Source organism: Nanorana parkeri, unplaced genomic scaffold, assembly GCF_000935625.1.
Source record: "Nanorana parkeri isolate BGI_ZX_2015 unplaced genomic scaffold, ASM93562v1 scaffold16, whole genome shotgun sequence".
NCBI lineage: Eukaryota > Metazoa > Chordata > Amphibia > Anura > Dicroglossidae > Nanorana > Nanorana parkeri.
In genome coordinates, this window is record NW_017306284.1 from 2,251,099 (window position 1) to 2,266,951 (window position 15,853).

Here is a 15,853-nt window from a genome sequence, read left to right on the forward strand (position 1 = left end):
AAGACTATAGAATTCATCTGAAAGTGTTTAACTGATAATGTAGGCAGGACAGATGCAGTCATTACACGCAGGGAAAAACCAAAGGATTCCACACATTATACAGAGATCTGGGCTTAAAACAGGCACTGGCAAGATCTGGAAATAATTGGATGAGGTCTTCAGTGTATTTTTAGCAAGCAAAGGTTACAGAGAATCTCAGCTAATCTTTTAGGTGCCGATTTATAATGCTTAAAAAAACAGACCATTTATAAAGCACATTGTTGTTCTCTTGTTTCAGGACTCGGAAGCTACCAAAGCCCCTTTTATTTTAGTAAATAGGGGGGGAAAAGTGGCAGGAGGAGAGCCCAGTCACATGACCTGTAATAAGTCATGTGACCTAGTTCACCTCCTATCACAAAGTGTTCCCTGCAGCATTATGCAGAGAACATTCTAAAGGACACCACAGGCTCCATAATGCAACCTGCATTCTATCAGTTGTAAAATGCAGATGATGAGTGGACTAAACACAGAGCTGTCCAGTGGAGAGCAGATAGTGGTATCCGCTGTTGTATATAGCATCACGAGATATGATATATGCAATAACAGATTGTACATTTGTAAAAATACATTAACCAGCTCCTACACCAATATTCCCCTTATGGGCCAGATACATTTTTACATTTCTGCTATGGGCCTACTAATTCAACAATGACTTTCCCATTACTTAAAGGGGAACTTTACCCATATCTTCAAAATGACAACAAAGGCACCTTTAGAAATGTTTAGAAATGACAATTTACAAACACATACTTCCAGATAATTGCCGGCTTTTTATGCTTTGCATACCTCATTTTTCTTTTCCTCCCCATTCCTCTCACAGTGGTCATTTTTACTAAGGGAAGATGAAGCCGGTACCCAGCCCGAGCCGTCCAATCAGGAAGCCGGGCGCGTCTAATGACGCGACGCCCTGCTTTCTGATTGGCCGGGAAGCTGGCTTCATGCTCCCTCGTCATCTCATGACAAGAGATCATGGAGCCGGCCTCCCGGCCAATCAGAAAGCAGGGCGTTGCGTCATTACACGGCGCCCGGCTTCCTGATTGGCCGGCTAGACGGCTCCGGCTGGGTACCGGACGAAGGCGCGTTCTCGCTGGAGAGGCCCCGGGGGATGACAGGCTGCACATACTAAGGTAAGAGGGGACTTTCTTGTTAATCGGGAAGCCGGGTGGCGACTCCTTACACGCTGCCCGGCTTCCGGACTAATCAGGTAGCCAGGTGGTGAGTCATTACACGCCACCTGGCTTCCTGAATGGGACTTCCGTTACTCGGTAATTGGTATCGGCGAGTACCGAAAAAAAATTATCGGTACTCGTACTCAGTACCAAAATACCGGTATCGGTGCATCCCTAATAAAAGCTATGAGGTAACTGCTATCAAGCCAATAACTCACTTTATACCTTTTTCCACAGACATGTTCACTGTAAGTAGGGCTGCAACAACTAATCGACATAATCGATTATAATCGATTATTGAAAAAGTTGTCAACTTTTTCAATAATCGATTAATCGGCTTCTGATCAGTTGGGCCTGTTCACGGAGGGAAATATATCTCGTTCCCTAAACCTGATCATGTCCTGAAAGCAAACGTGAATATGTTGTTTTAAAAAAAGAACGCAATGCATTTAATCATTCATCAGAGGCACCAGTATAATGTGTAAGGTGTAACAAGAGAAGCCACATGAAGGGGAAAGTACACAAGGAAGGCACAGTCCAAAATAACAAGGAAGCATTCATTCTAGGACTTTAAATAAAAGCTGAGCTACAACAATATTAAACTATGACTTCCTCATTGTAAATGTATTTTTAAACTTTCCTCCACATAAACACACTATGAAATGATCTGCATTATACAATATGTGACCCGCCACACGGGGCTCGTTCACACTACGTGCAATGACCAAGAACAACGAAACAATTGTTTTCTATGAGCCTTGTTCATGCTGCAACGTTGACTTGAGGTGGGTTGCATTGCATTGCGGAAAATGAAGATTTTCTGCATTTTTATGTAAAGCAACAGAGTCACCATCAGTCACCACATTGCTATTCAGAGGAGGCGCGTAAGTGTCATAGCGTGACACTTCAATTGACTGAAAAAAAAGAAAAAAATGTAAACAGTGTGATGCTCTTAAAGCAGAATATGACCCACCAATGTAATGTCTCCCAAAACAGTTACTTTTAAGGCATGCCAACTGTGAAGGTTGCCAGTGTGCTTATTTCAGCTCTCAATCAAATCAAGCCCTCAAATGGCTGGTGTCGTAGGTGACCACATGTGCAGTGCCATGGTAACTGCAATCCAAATAGTGGCCAAGATGGCGCATCCTTGGCTGTAAAAGATAGGAGGGTGTAGTTCGGCTTCTTTCCAGCACTCCAGGTTATGGATGATCCCTCACTGGTTCTGCTCAGTATTTGATGACGTCAGCATGCAACCGCTGACAGGAGGGCCTTAGAGAAGATGCTTTGGAGGGACCGGTCGCATAGCGTTGAGAATGTCTGTCGGAGCAATTACATGGAACATTATACCTTATTACTCTACCGCGAAACTTAGCCAGCATTTAGCCCTTGAAGTGCAAGTGGGTTGCACTGCAATTGTAGTTTTTATTTTAATTCCTGGAGTTCAGATTTAAGCTGGATTCACACTGTTGCATGTGCATTGAAGCACGCAGGGCAACACACAGACGTAGGTGTGAATGAGCCCTTATAGTTTCCCTTTCACATAGATGTGAATCTATCTATAATGCATTTTCATCCTGCAAAATGGATGAGCTATGCTGTGTGAAAACGGACAAGTGTGAATAGGCCCATAAGGATCCACAGAATGACTTTCCTCATCACCCTCCACCTATCATTAAACAAATATCACTAACGGGTAGCCCAACTCCTTCCTACATGAGACAAAATTTATAAATGAGCAATTCAGTAGTAATAGGGATCAGATTAAACGAAACAAACAACTAAAACCAAATGTATCAATCATGAAAGACAAATGCTGGGTAACATTTTCACAGCAGAACTGACAGAGTAGGGAGTGGAAAAAAAAAAGCAGAATTCAGAATTAGAGTCGCTTGCCCACCACAATAAAACAAACCTTACTTTAACAGGAAATTGTGAGGTCATTTGAAAGAAATGTTACCGACTATGTGCAAAATGTAACATCTTAAAAACGTAATCTACCCTTTGTAAAAATGTAATTAATATGCCCGCATTAATAAAATAAATAATCAGCATGTATCACATTTTTGCATTCAGGCCTGCAGAGCATCACAACTGCGATCAGTGCGTCATGGGCACCACGCACAGGCTCTCACATTGTTTACCCCAATTCCCTGGTCCATGTGGGGCTGGAGGAAGAAAACAATGGACTACAAGTGCAGTGACACCACTGTCCTATTGCCGGTGCAATCTGTGAGTCCCTCTGCCGCAGTGAGAGATGAGACATGTAGTCTTCCCATTCACAGTTTCCTGTGAATGGATGATGTGGCTGCGCATGGCTCTGCATGGCACAGGGATCAATGAATGGGTTGTGGCGCCCCAAATTCAAAACAAAACAAATACGTTTCCCCACTTCAGGTAAGTGGGGAATGCGTCAATGGTTCATGTTACACCCTAAATATGGAAACATGGTATGAAAGGTGGACTATGCCTTTGAATTGGAAAGTGCACTTGTCTCCCTTGCAATATATTGGCAGCTGCGGGCAGTATAAAGGTGCCCATACACCTTACGACCATCGCAAGACTCTAGTCTTGCGATGGTCGTAAGCTTATTAAAGGCTCGTACGATCTGCCCATCTTGGACAGGCAGATCGTACTTGCGATCATCGAAAGCCAGCCCTGCTTAGGGGCGGGCTTCTGATGACCGCAGTGAGGGGGCGGGCTTCCGATCACTGCAAACGGGCAGTATGCGCGTGCGCACACTGGCCCGTTCGGCAGTTGTCGAACAAGCAGGCCACTAACCCGCCTGGAATCATGCGATTCTCGGCGGGTTTTCAAGCCTGCTTGTTCGACGGAAGACGTGCGACCATACAGTAGAAACGGTCACACGCCTTCCATACACTGTACGATTATCATACGATCGCTGGATTTCCACGATTTTCGTACGAGAATCGTACATTATATGGCCACCTTAAGTTTCTAAATTGCATAGATAAATTTTTCGGTAGAGTAGACACGGCTGTGCTGCCAGATCCAAGACAAGGTAATTAATATGTGTAGAAACGTATGCAAATAATCGCTCAGACCAGGAGTGGGCCACTCCGGCCCTCCAGCTGTGCTTTAAAAGGAGAACTATGAGGTGGGTGCTTTTCACTCACCTCATAGTTCTAGCCGACACTCTTAATGGCCCTACACCAACCAGATCAGCGCATTGCTGCAGCAGGTAAAGCCTGGTGTCTGCAAGTAACTGCGGGCACTCAGCCTGTACAAATCAATGACAAACTGACAGGCTCCCTATCTGTCCTAATGTAACCGCACACTGCTCTTCATGGCCCTACACCACCCAGATCAGCGTATTATTGCGGAGGGTACAGCCTACTGTCTCCAATTAAAAAAGTGTATGGCCAGCCTTAGTGATTATATTTTTGCATAGAGAGGGGCCCCTTCTGGCAGGGGGCCCAAGGCAATTTGGGACTGAAAAACAGAGGAAAAGAAAAGAAGAGCACAGCAAGTGTCGCTTATTGGGGAGACATAAAAACGTTGGGAACAGGATTGCTACCCCCAGCCATGACCAGCTTATAGTATTCATGGCCACGTATAGACGTGAGATCCCCAACCAATCACAGATCAGCTCTATTATAACTCTGATGATTACAGTCTTTGCAGCTACATATCTGACCCTTCAGGGCGGCTGACAGTGTCATGCACAGGGATATGAATGGACAATCTTGCTGGAGGCATATAGAGAAGGATTATAACCTAATTACTAAGATCACTTGTGTTTTACGTTTAACGTTTAACGTTTTCACCCGAATTCCTTTGCTACGGATGTATTCTAATTTTATATTTCCTATGTCCAAGATCTGCCTGCTTCCATAGTGTTGCCGCGATGCTAAGATAAACATTGTGATTGTTTACATGCAATGAGGATGTTATATGTATAAAAACACATATTGATCTGGGACATTGGCGGTGCCCGTCCACATGCGACAGGTCCTGATTTCCAGGGACAGTTACAGCTTTTTAATCCCTGGATCTCTGGTTTTCAGTGTAAGATTTGATTTATTTTTCTCACATGTAGCGTTACAGCTTTTCCTGCAGTCATTTATGGAGAACATTGAACCGTATGCATCAATCGCTGCCCACCAAAGGAGCTTACACTCTAATATTCCCACCATAGTCATACACACACATCACAGGGTCATTCTCAATGGAGGTCAGGTGATCAGTCTATGCCAGAGTACACACAGGATTTTGTATGTTGGCTCCGTACCCAAAACTGACCTTTCCATTATGGGGGGATGATGATCCCACACTGATTTCTTAGACATTTCAAGTAGCATCTTCTTATTGGATTTCCAACCTCTGACCTTTCCCAGCCATTCCAAATAGCCTCACTCCTCCTGCTGCATTAGCCTGGGTTCACAGCTTTGCGTGTGCATTGTGGCGTGATCTTTACCGTCCATTATGATGCATTTGAATGGCTGCCTACTGCATCTGAATCACATCCTACATGCATTACCTTTTTTTAAAAATTGTGTCGCACCACAACGCATGGTTAACATGCACTGTGGAGCAATGCAACACACATGCAATAGCTAGGTGCCAATAAGAAATAATGGCACCACGGCGCACCTAGCCTTGTTACACACAATCTCGCAGGAACGCACACGTGGATGTGAAAGGGGGCTTCTTCAAGAACCAATTACAAATCTGACACAGCAGACAGGGCTCTGGTTTTGTGAAAGTGGTAGCTCGCCTGCTCTGGGTACCCGGGCACAGAGGTGCTCCCCGGAACCCAATGAGCAGGGGAACCTCCCTGCATCCACCCCAAAGTGCAATATGACTTCTGAGTGCAGCAAACTAATACCTATTTTACCACTTAAAAATTATGCAATCTTAAAAAAACATTATTATTATATCCTTATACAGCATGGGTGTGAACCTCTGATTGTCCAGCTGTTGTAGAGCTACAAGTCCCACGAGGCATTGCAAGACTGACAGTTACAGGTAGGACTCTCGGAGGCATTTTGGTATTTATAGTTAAAGCACAGCCGGAGGGCCGGAGTTGCCCACCCCTGTTATACAGAACTAATATAGTGCCAACAGTTTGCACCACGCTTTACGGGAGACAGAACAGTTACAAATACAATACCATACGGGATGGTTAGGAAAGCCCTGGCCATGAGAGCTTACAATCTAAAAGGCAGCTTTATGAATCAGTAATGAGTCTGATTCTAACCATATTGCAGTGTGTGTGCTCTCCTCTATGGGAATCAATGTACAATCAGAATCTTTAATTAGCGTGAGCGGGAATTACGTGCGTGTGTTTGTGTATACATCTCAATTTAGGAGCCGGTCTATCCAACCCAGGAGCCAGCAGGATTGACAACTAGAGAAAAGCTACAAAATTAGGTGCAGGCTGTAATTTGTAAAGAGCATTTGTGACCTGGCTCCTGGCTGGGATTTGTCCTGATATGAATGTATATAATATAAAATCACCAAAGACTATAATATCTATCTATCTATCTATCTATCTATCTATCTATCTATCTATCTATCTATCTATCTATCAGGAAAGTTACACGTAAAGGTGGCAATGTGTTTGGCACTCATATGAAGAATGCCAAGGCTCGGTACATATAGTTCCTGTAGACAATCTGTATAATGAATATGTCAGTATAACTACAAAGTGTCTCTGCGGGTTATTATCAAATGTTGTCAAATGTTGCCATTTCCTATAAGCATAAGTGTTGGGCTGCGGGAAAAGTATTTGGATTTGAAGTATACCGTACAGAAAGGTTGGCACTGCCTGACAGGCGATGTGCCCAGTGGCACAGTCTTATATGACATTACAAAGCCTACCTTTTTACAGTCATGTTTGTACACATCGGGCATCATAAATAAAAAGCCCGCGCCATTCCCTTTGCCTCGAAGAATCCCCCTGAACCCAGCGGAACATTGACATTTTTTCCTCTCTCCATAGGGAAAAGAAAGCCATGCGGAATGCCGTGCAATCATTGCGCAGGCAATGGAGCGCTATCTGTGGGCACTCCCCCCGCGTCAAACAAAATGTGACCGCTCCTCCCCGGGCAGAAACGACGCCTGCACAAGCCTGCGTGAGCAGAACCAAACAGATGACGCTATTTACAAACTTTATCCTAAAAATAACCAAACTGACAGAAAGGTGGAGATCCCCTTTAACTGCCGCGCTTCTCTCGCTGTGTGCGTTCTCAGAGAAGTGCAACGGCTGATGTGCGGCAAATAGGCGAATAAGCAACGCAAGGCAAGAGGATGAGAATTGTGATTCAATTTCTTTTTTTTTTCTTTGTTGGTCGCCGAGCAGATTGCATCATATATCTATCACATTCCACCCACATTGTACATTCCAACTACTTTCACTTTTTATTTTTTTCACAACTCCACTTGAGATCTGCGTTTCTAAGTGGCGCGGAAAGAAAAAAAAAATCGACCACCCTCCCGGCTGCTAATTCCTTAAATCCCCACTTACCGCTTTTATCTGGATCTTGTAGATCTCTTGGCAAGATTCCTTAGACACAGGATTACAATTGAGGCTACATAGCTGGTAGCCATGCAAAAAAAGGGACAGCAATGCATGCAGGAGAGAAGGTGATGTGCAAAGTGCAGTAACCCACCCCCCCCAACCAATCAGCTTCCAGCTTTCATCTGCTCAGAGCAGCCTGGACTGTGAAAGCTGTCCTCTAATTGGTTGGTTTAGGTCTCTGCTCTTTTTTCTTATTTTATCATTGCATATAAAGAAATTCAGGCTGCAGACTCTGCAACAGTTTGCTGGTGCTGAGTATTCTCATACTACACCCGCTATGTGTGTCAGTAGGCAGCTGTACCGTCACAATATAAGGGGCTCTGTCATTTCCTTTCTGTGTGTTGCAATCTGACAGAGAGCAGACAAAAAAGAAACCCCGATGACTTTGTATGTACATGTGCCTGTAAACTTTGCATGGGGCAGAGGTGGCCGGGAAGGGGGGTGAGGAGCTCCTGGCAGGGCACATGCCCCCCGCTTACCTTGGTAGGACGATGCTGAAGCGCAGGGTTAATAGTCCATGCTCGTTGCGGACGGTGAGAAGCGTCAGTTGGGAGAGCGGAGAGATTGCAGCTCCACCATGCAGCAGCAACAGCAACAGCAGCAGACTCCACAAGCCTCTGGGCTGTGTGTGTCTTCATCCACAGGCTCTGCCTCTACTTGACGTCAACTTCACTGTCACATGGCCACATGAAAGCCAAGAGAGCACTGGTTGTCGTAGCAACTCCGGGGCTGCTGTGAAATTATTTCAATGGGGTCATCCGTCATAGTGTGTGCACATTAGAGGGCTGCCTGAGAACACCCAACCCGCCCGGCTCCTCTGCATGGTAGATTAGGGGGGTCTGCATAGACACATGGCAGATTAGGGGCGTCTGCATAGACACAGTAGATTAGGGGGGTCTGCATAGACACATGCCAGATCAGGGGGGTCTGCATAGACACATGGCAGATCAGGGGGGTCTGCATAGACACATGGCAGATTAGGGGGATCTCACATGGTAGATTAGTGGGGTTTGCATAGACACATGGCAGATTAGGGGGTCTGCATAGACACATAGTAGATTAGGGGGGTCTGCATAGACACATGGTAGATTAGGGGGGTCTGCATAGACACATGGTAGATTAGGGGGGTCTGCATAGACACATGGCAGATTAGTGGGGTCTGCATAGACACATGGTAGATTAGGGGGGTCTGCATAGACACATGGTAGATTAGGGGGGTCTGCATAGACACATGGCAGATTAGGGGGGTCTGCAGAGACACATGGCAGATTAGGGGGTCTGCATAGACACATGGTAGATTAGTGGGGTCTGCCTAGACACATGGTAGATTAGGGGGGTCTGCCTAGACACATGGCAGATTAGGGGAGTCTGCAAAGACACATGGCATATTAGGGGGGTCTGCATAGACACATGGCATATTAGGGGGTTCTGCATAGACACATGGCAGATTAGGGGGGTCTGCATAGACACATGGCAGATTAGGGGGGATCTCACATGGAAGATTAGTGGGGGCTGCATAGACAGATAGCAGATTAGGGGGCTGCATAGACACATGGTAGATTAGGGGGGTCTGCCTAGACACATGGCAGATTAGGGGGCTGCATAGACACATGGTAGATTAGGGGGGGCTGCATAGACACATGGTAGATTAGGGGGGGCTGCATAGACACATGGTAGATTAGGGGGGGCTGCATAGACACATGGTAGATTAGGGGGGGCTGCATAGACACATGGTAGATTAGGGGGGGCTGCATAGACACATGGTAGATTAGGGGGGGCTGCATAGACACATGGTAGATTAGGGGGGGCTGCATAGACACATGGTAGATTAGGGGGGGCTGCATAGACACATGGTAGATTAGGGGGGGCTGCATAGACACATGGTAGATTAGGGGGGGCTGCATAGACACATGGTAGATTAGGGGGGGCTGCATAGACACATGGTAGATTAGGGGGGGCTGCATAGACACATGGTAGATTAGGGGGGGCTGCATAGACACATGGTAGATTAGGGGGGGCTGCATAGACACATGGTAGATTAGGGGGGGCTGCATAGACACATGGTAGATTAGGGGGGGCTGCATAGACACATGGTAGATTAGGGGGGGCTGCATAGACACATGGTAGATTAGGGGGGGCTGCATAGACACATGGTAGATTAGGGGGGGCTGCATAGACACATGGTAGATTAGGGGGGGCTGCATAGACACATGGTAGATTAGGGGGGGCTGCATAGACACATGGTAGATTAGGGGGGGCTGCATAGACACATGGTAGATTAGGGGGGGCTGCATAGACACATGGTAGATTAGGGGGGGCTGCATAGACACATGGTAGATTAGGGGGGGCTGCATAGACACATGGTAGATTAGGGGGGGCTGCATAGACACATGGTAGATTAGGGGGGGCTGCATAGACACATGGTAGATTAGGGGGGGCTGCATAGACACATGGTAGATTAGGGGGGGCTGCATAGACACATGGTAGATTAGGGGGGGCTGCATAGACACATGGTAGATTAGGGGGGGCTGCATAGACACATGGTAGATTAGGGGGGGCTGCATAGACACATGGTAGATTAGGGGGGGCTGCATAGACACATGGTAGATTAGGGGGGGCTGCATAGACACATGGTAGATTAGGGGGGGCTGCATAGACACATGGTAGATTAGGGGGGGCTGCATAGACACATGGTAGATTAGGGGGGGCTGCATAGACACATGGTAGATTAGGGGGGGCTGCATAGACACATGGTAGATTAGGGGGGGCTGCATAGACACATGGTAGATTAGGGGGGGCTGCATAGACACATGGTAGATTAGGGGGGGCTGCATAGACACATGGTAGATTAGGGGGGGCTGCATAGACACATGGTAGATTAGGGGGGGCTGCATAGACACATGGTAGATTAGGGGGGGCTGCATAGACACATGGTAGATTAGGGGGGGCTGCATAGACACATGGTAGATTAGGGGGGGCTGCATAGACACATGGTAGATTAGGGGGGGCTGCATAGACACATGGTAGATTAGGGGGGGCTGCATAGACACATGGTAGATTAGGGGGGGCTGCATAGACACATGGTAGATTAGGGGGGGCTGCATAGACACATGGTAGATTAGGGGGGGCTGCATAGACACATGGTAGATTAGGGGGGGCTGCATAGACACATGGTAGATTAGGGGGGGCTGCATAGACACATGGTAGATTAGGGGGGGCTGCATAGACACATGGTAGATTAGGGGGGGCTGCATAGACACATGGTAGATTAGGGGGGGCTGCATAGACACATGGTAGATTAGGGGGGGCTGCATAGACACATGGTAGATTAGGGGGGGCTGCATAGACACATGGTAGATTAGGGGGGGCTGCATAGACACATGGTAGATTAGGGGGGGCTGCATAGACACATGGTAGATTAGGGGGGGCTGCATAGACACATGGTAGATTAGGGGGGGCTGCATAGACACATGGTAGATTAGGGGGGGCTGCATAGACACATGGTAGATTAGGGGGGGCTGCATAGACACATGGTAGATTAGGGGGGGCTGCATAGACACATGGTAGATTAGGGGGGGCTGCATAGACACATGGTAGATTAGGGGGGGCTGCATAGACACATGGTAGATTAGGGGGGGCTGCATAGACACATGGTAGATTAGGGGGGGCTGCATAGACACATGGTAGATTAGGGGGGGCTGCATAGACACATGGTAGATTAGGGGGGGCTGCATAGACACATGGTAGATTAGGGGGGGCTGCATAGACACATGGTAGATTAGGGGGGGCTGCATAGACACATGGTAGATTAGGGGGGGCTGCATAGACACATGGTAGATTAGGGGGGGCTGCATAGACACATGGTAGATTAGGGGGGGCTGCATAGACACATGGTAGATTAGGGGGGGCTGCATAGACACATGGTAGATTAGGGGGGGCTGCATAGACACATGGTAGATTAGGGGGGGCTGCATAGACACATGGTAGATTAGGGGGGGCTGCATAGACACATGGTAGATTAGGGGGGGCTGCATAGACACATGGTAGATTAGGGGGGGCTGCATAGACACATGGTAGATTAGGGGGGGCTGCATAGACACATGGTAGATTAGGGGGGGCTGCATAGACACATGGTAGATTAGGGGGGGCTGCATAGACACATGGTAGATTAGGGGGGGCTGCATAGACACATGGTAGATTAGGGGGGGCTGCATAGACACATGGTAGATTAGGGGGGGCTGCATAGACACATGGTAGATTAGGGGGGGCTGCATAGACACATGGTAGATTAGGGGGGGCTGCATAGACACATGGTAGATTAGGGGGGGCTGCATAGACACATGGTAGATTAGGGGGGGCTGCATAGACACATGGTAGATTAGGGGGGGCTGCATAGACACATGGTAGATTAGGGGGGGCTGCATAGACACATGGTAGATTAGGGGGGGCTGCATAGACACATGGTAGATTAGGGGGGGCTGCATAGACACATGGTAGATTAGGGGGGGCTGCATAGACACATGGTAGATTAGGGGGGGCTGCATAGACACATGGTAGATTAGGGGGGGCTGCATAGACACATGGTAGATTAGGGGGGGCTGCATAGACACATGGTAGATTAGGGGGGGCTGCATAGACACATGGTAGATTAGGGGGGGCTGCATAGACACATGGTAGATTAGGGGGGGCTGCATAGACACATGGTAGATTAGGGGGGGCTGCATAGACACATGGTAGATTAGGGGGGGCTGCATAGACACATGGTAGATTAGGGGGGGCTGCATAGACACATGGTAGATTAGGGGGGGCTGCATAGACACATGGTAGATTAGGGGGGGCTGCATAGACACATGGTAGATTAGGGGGGGCTGCATAGACACATGGTAGATTAGGGGGGGCTGCATAGACACATGGTAGATTAGGGGGGGCTGCATAGACACATGGTAGATTAGGGGGGGCTGCATAGACACATGGTAGATTAGGGGGGGCTGCATAGACACATGGTAGATTAGGGGGGGCTGCATAGACACATGGTAGATTAGGGGGGGCTGCATAGACACATGGTAGATTAGGGGGGGCTGCATAGACACATGGTAGATTAGGGGGGGCTGCATAGACACATGGTAGATTAGGGGGGGCTGCATAGACACATGGTAGATTAGGGGGGGCTGCATAGACACATGGTAGATTAGGGGGGGCTGCATAGACACATGGTAGATTAGGGGGGGCTGCATAGACACATGGTAGATTAGGGGGGGCTGCATAGACACATGGTAGATTAGGGGGGGCTGCATAGACACATGGTAGATTAGGGGGGGCTGCATAGACACATGGTAGATTAGGGGGGGCTGCATAGACACATGGTAGATTAGGGGGGGCTGCATAGACACATGGTAGATTAGGGGGGGCTGCATAGACACATGGTAGATTAGGGGGGGCTGCATAGACACATGGTAGATTAGGGGGGGCTGCATAGACACATGGTAGATTAGGGGGGGCTGCATAGACACATGGTAGATTAGGGGGGGCTGCATAGACACATGGTAGATTAGGGGGGGCTGCATAGACACATGGTAGATTAGGGGGGGCTGCATAGACACATGGTAGATTAGGGGGGGCTGCATAGACACATGGTAGATTAGGGGGGGCTGCATAGACACATGGTAGATTAGGGGGGGCTGCATAGACACATGGTAGATTAGGGGGGGCTGCATAGACACATGGTAGATTAGGGGGGGCTGCATAGACACATGGTAGATTAGGGGGGGCTGCATAGACACATGGTAGATTAGGGGGGGCTGCATAGACACATGGTAGATTAGGGGGGGCTGCATAGACACATGGTAGATTAGGGGGGGCTGCATAGACACATGGTAGATTAGGGGGGGCTGCATAGACACATGGTAGATTAGGGGGGGCTGCATAGACACATGGTAGATTAGGGGGGGCTGCATAGACACATGGTAGATTAGGGGGGGCTGCATAGACACATGGTAGATTAGGGGGGGCTGCATAGACACATGGTAGATTAGGGGGGGCTGCATAGACACATGGTAGATTAGGGGGGGCTGCATAGACACATGGTAGATTAGGGGGGGCTGCATAGACACATGGTAGATTAGGGGGGGCTGCATAGACACATGGTAGATTAGGGGGGGCTGCATAGACACATGGTAGATTAGGGGGGGCTGCATAGACACATGGTAGATTAGGGGGGGCTGCATAGACACATGGTAGATTAGGGGGGGCTGCATAGACACATGGTAGATTAGGGGGGGCTGCATAGACACATGGTAGATTAGGGGGGGCTGCATAGACACATGGTAGATTAGGGGGGGCTGCATAGACACATGGTAGATTAGGGGGGGCTGCATAGACACATGGTAGATTAGGGGGGTCTGCCTAGACACATGGCAGATTAGGGGGGTCTGCATAGACACATGGCAGATTACTGGGGATCTCACATGGTAGATTAGTGGGGTTTGCATAGACACATGGCAGATTAGGGGGGTCTGCATAGACACATAGTAGATTAGGGGGGTCTGAATAGACACATGGTAGATTAGGGGGGTCTGCATAGACACATGGCAGATTAGGGGGTTGTCATAGACACATGGCAGATTAGGGGGTTCTGCATAGACACATGGCAGATTAGGGGGATCTCACATGGTAGATTAGTGGGGTTTGCATAGACACATGGCAGATTAGGGGGTCTGCATAGACACATAGTAGATTAGGGGGGTCTGCATAGACACATGGTAGATTAGGGGGGTCTGCATAGACACATGGCAGATTAGTGGGGTCTGCATAGACACATGGTAGATTAGTGGGGTCTGCATAGACACATGATAGATTAGTGGGGTCTGCATAGACACATGGCAGATTGGGGGGTCTGCATAGACACATGGCAGATTAGGGGGCATCTCACATGGTAGATTAGGGGGGTTTGCATAGACACATGGCAGATTAGGGGGTCTGCATAGACTCCGGGGATCTGACATGGTAGATTAGGGGGCTTGTACAGACACTGGGGATCTCACATGGCAGATTAGGGGGGTCTGCATTGACTCTGGGGATTTCACATGGTAGATTAGAGGGTCTGCATAGACACATGGCAGATTAGGGGGTCTGCATAGAAACATGGCAGATTAGGGGGTATGCACAGACACAGGGGATCTCACATGGTAGATTAGGGGGGATTGCATAGACACATGGTAGGTTAGGGGGTCTGCACAGACATTGGGAATCTCACATGGTAGAATAGGAGGTCTGCACAGACACTGGAAATCTCACATGGTAGATTAGGGGGTCTGCACAGACACTGGGAATCTCACATGGTAGATTAGGGGGTCTGCACAGACATTGGGACTCTCACATAGTAGATAAGGGGGTCTGCACAGACAATGGGGATCTCAAATGGTAGAATAGGAGGTCTGCACAGACAATGGGGACCTCGCATGGCAGAATAGGAGGTCTGCACAGACACAGGGGATCTCACATGGCAGATAAAGGGGGGTCTGCACAGACATTGGGAATCTTACATGGCACATTAGGGGGTCTGCACATACACAGGGGATCTCACATGTCAGATTAGGGGGGTCTGCACAGACAACAGGGTTCTCGTATGTTGTCCCTCACTTTCTATGGATCCCACATATCCTGTTAGCATTTTTTCCAGGAAACGATAAAGTTTTAAATGTTAATGGATGGATTTGGGGTAAGGGTGGGGACAGGCATGCATTTATAAGGGGGAATCGCCCTGGCCCCCTATACAATAAGGCCAGCCATACACTGGTCGAATTTTGGCCGTTGCACAGGAATCTGCTGAAATCCTAATAGTGGTTGGCCCTGCCAGCTCAACAAAAGTCAATAAATTATTCGACTTTTTTCGGGCTGAATAGTGCCAGCAGCCAATCAGCTGTTCGGGTACTTTGACAGTGGCGGGCACTGGCTGTCAAAGCATAGCAACCCGGCAGGGAAGATTCATCCACCCATGCTAAACATGTATTAGGCCCCATTCACACATCACACTGTTTCCTGCTGAAGTGGCTGAAACTATGGTCATAGGTGGCCCCTGTGGCTGAACAAGAGAATGTGTGTTTCA

The 15,853-nt window shown here is 48.2% G+C and overlaps 1 protein-coding gene across 1 annotated transcript in view; it reads right to left on the minus strand.

The window, feature by feature from the left end:
- Positions 1–8,485, minus strand: part of NCALD (neurocalcin delta) — an 82,865-nt gene extending 74,380 nt beyond the window's left edge. Inside the window, exon 1 of the mRNA XM_018559080.1 lies at positions 8,229–8,485. Within this exon, the coding sequence (XP_018414582.1) occupies positions 8,229–8,387 (159 nt within the window). The 5' untranslated portion in view covers positions 8,388–8,485. The remainder of the gene's footprint in view (positions 1–8,228) is intronic.
- Positions 8,486–15,853: the final 7,368 nt, after the last annotated feature.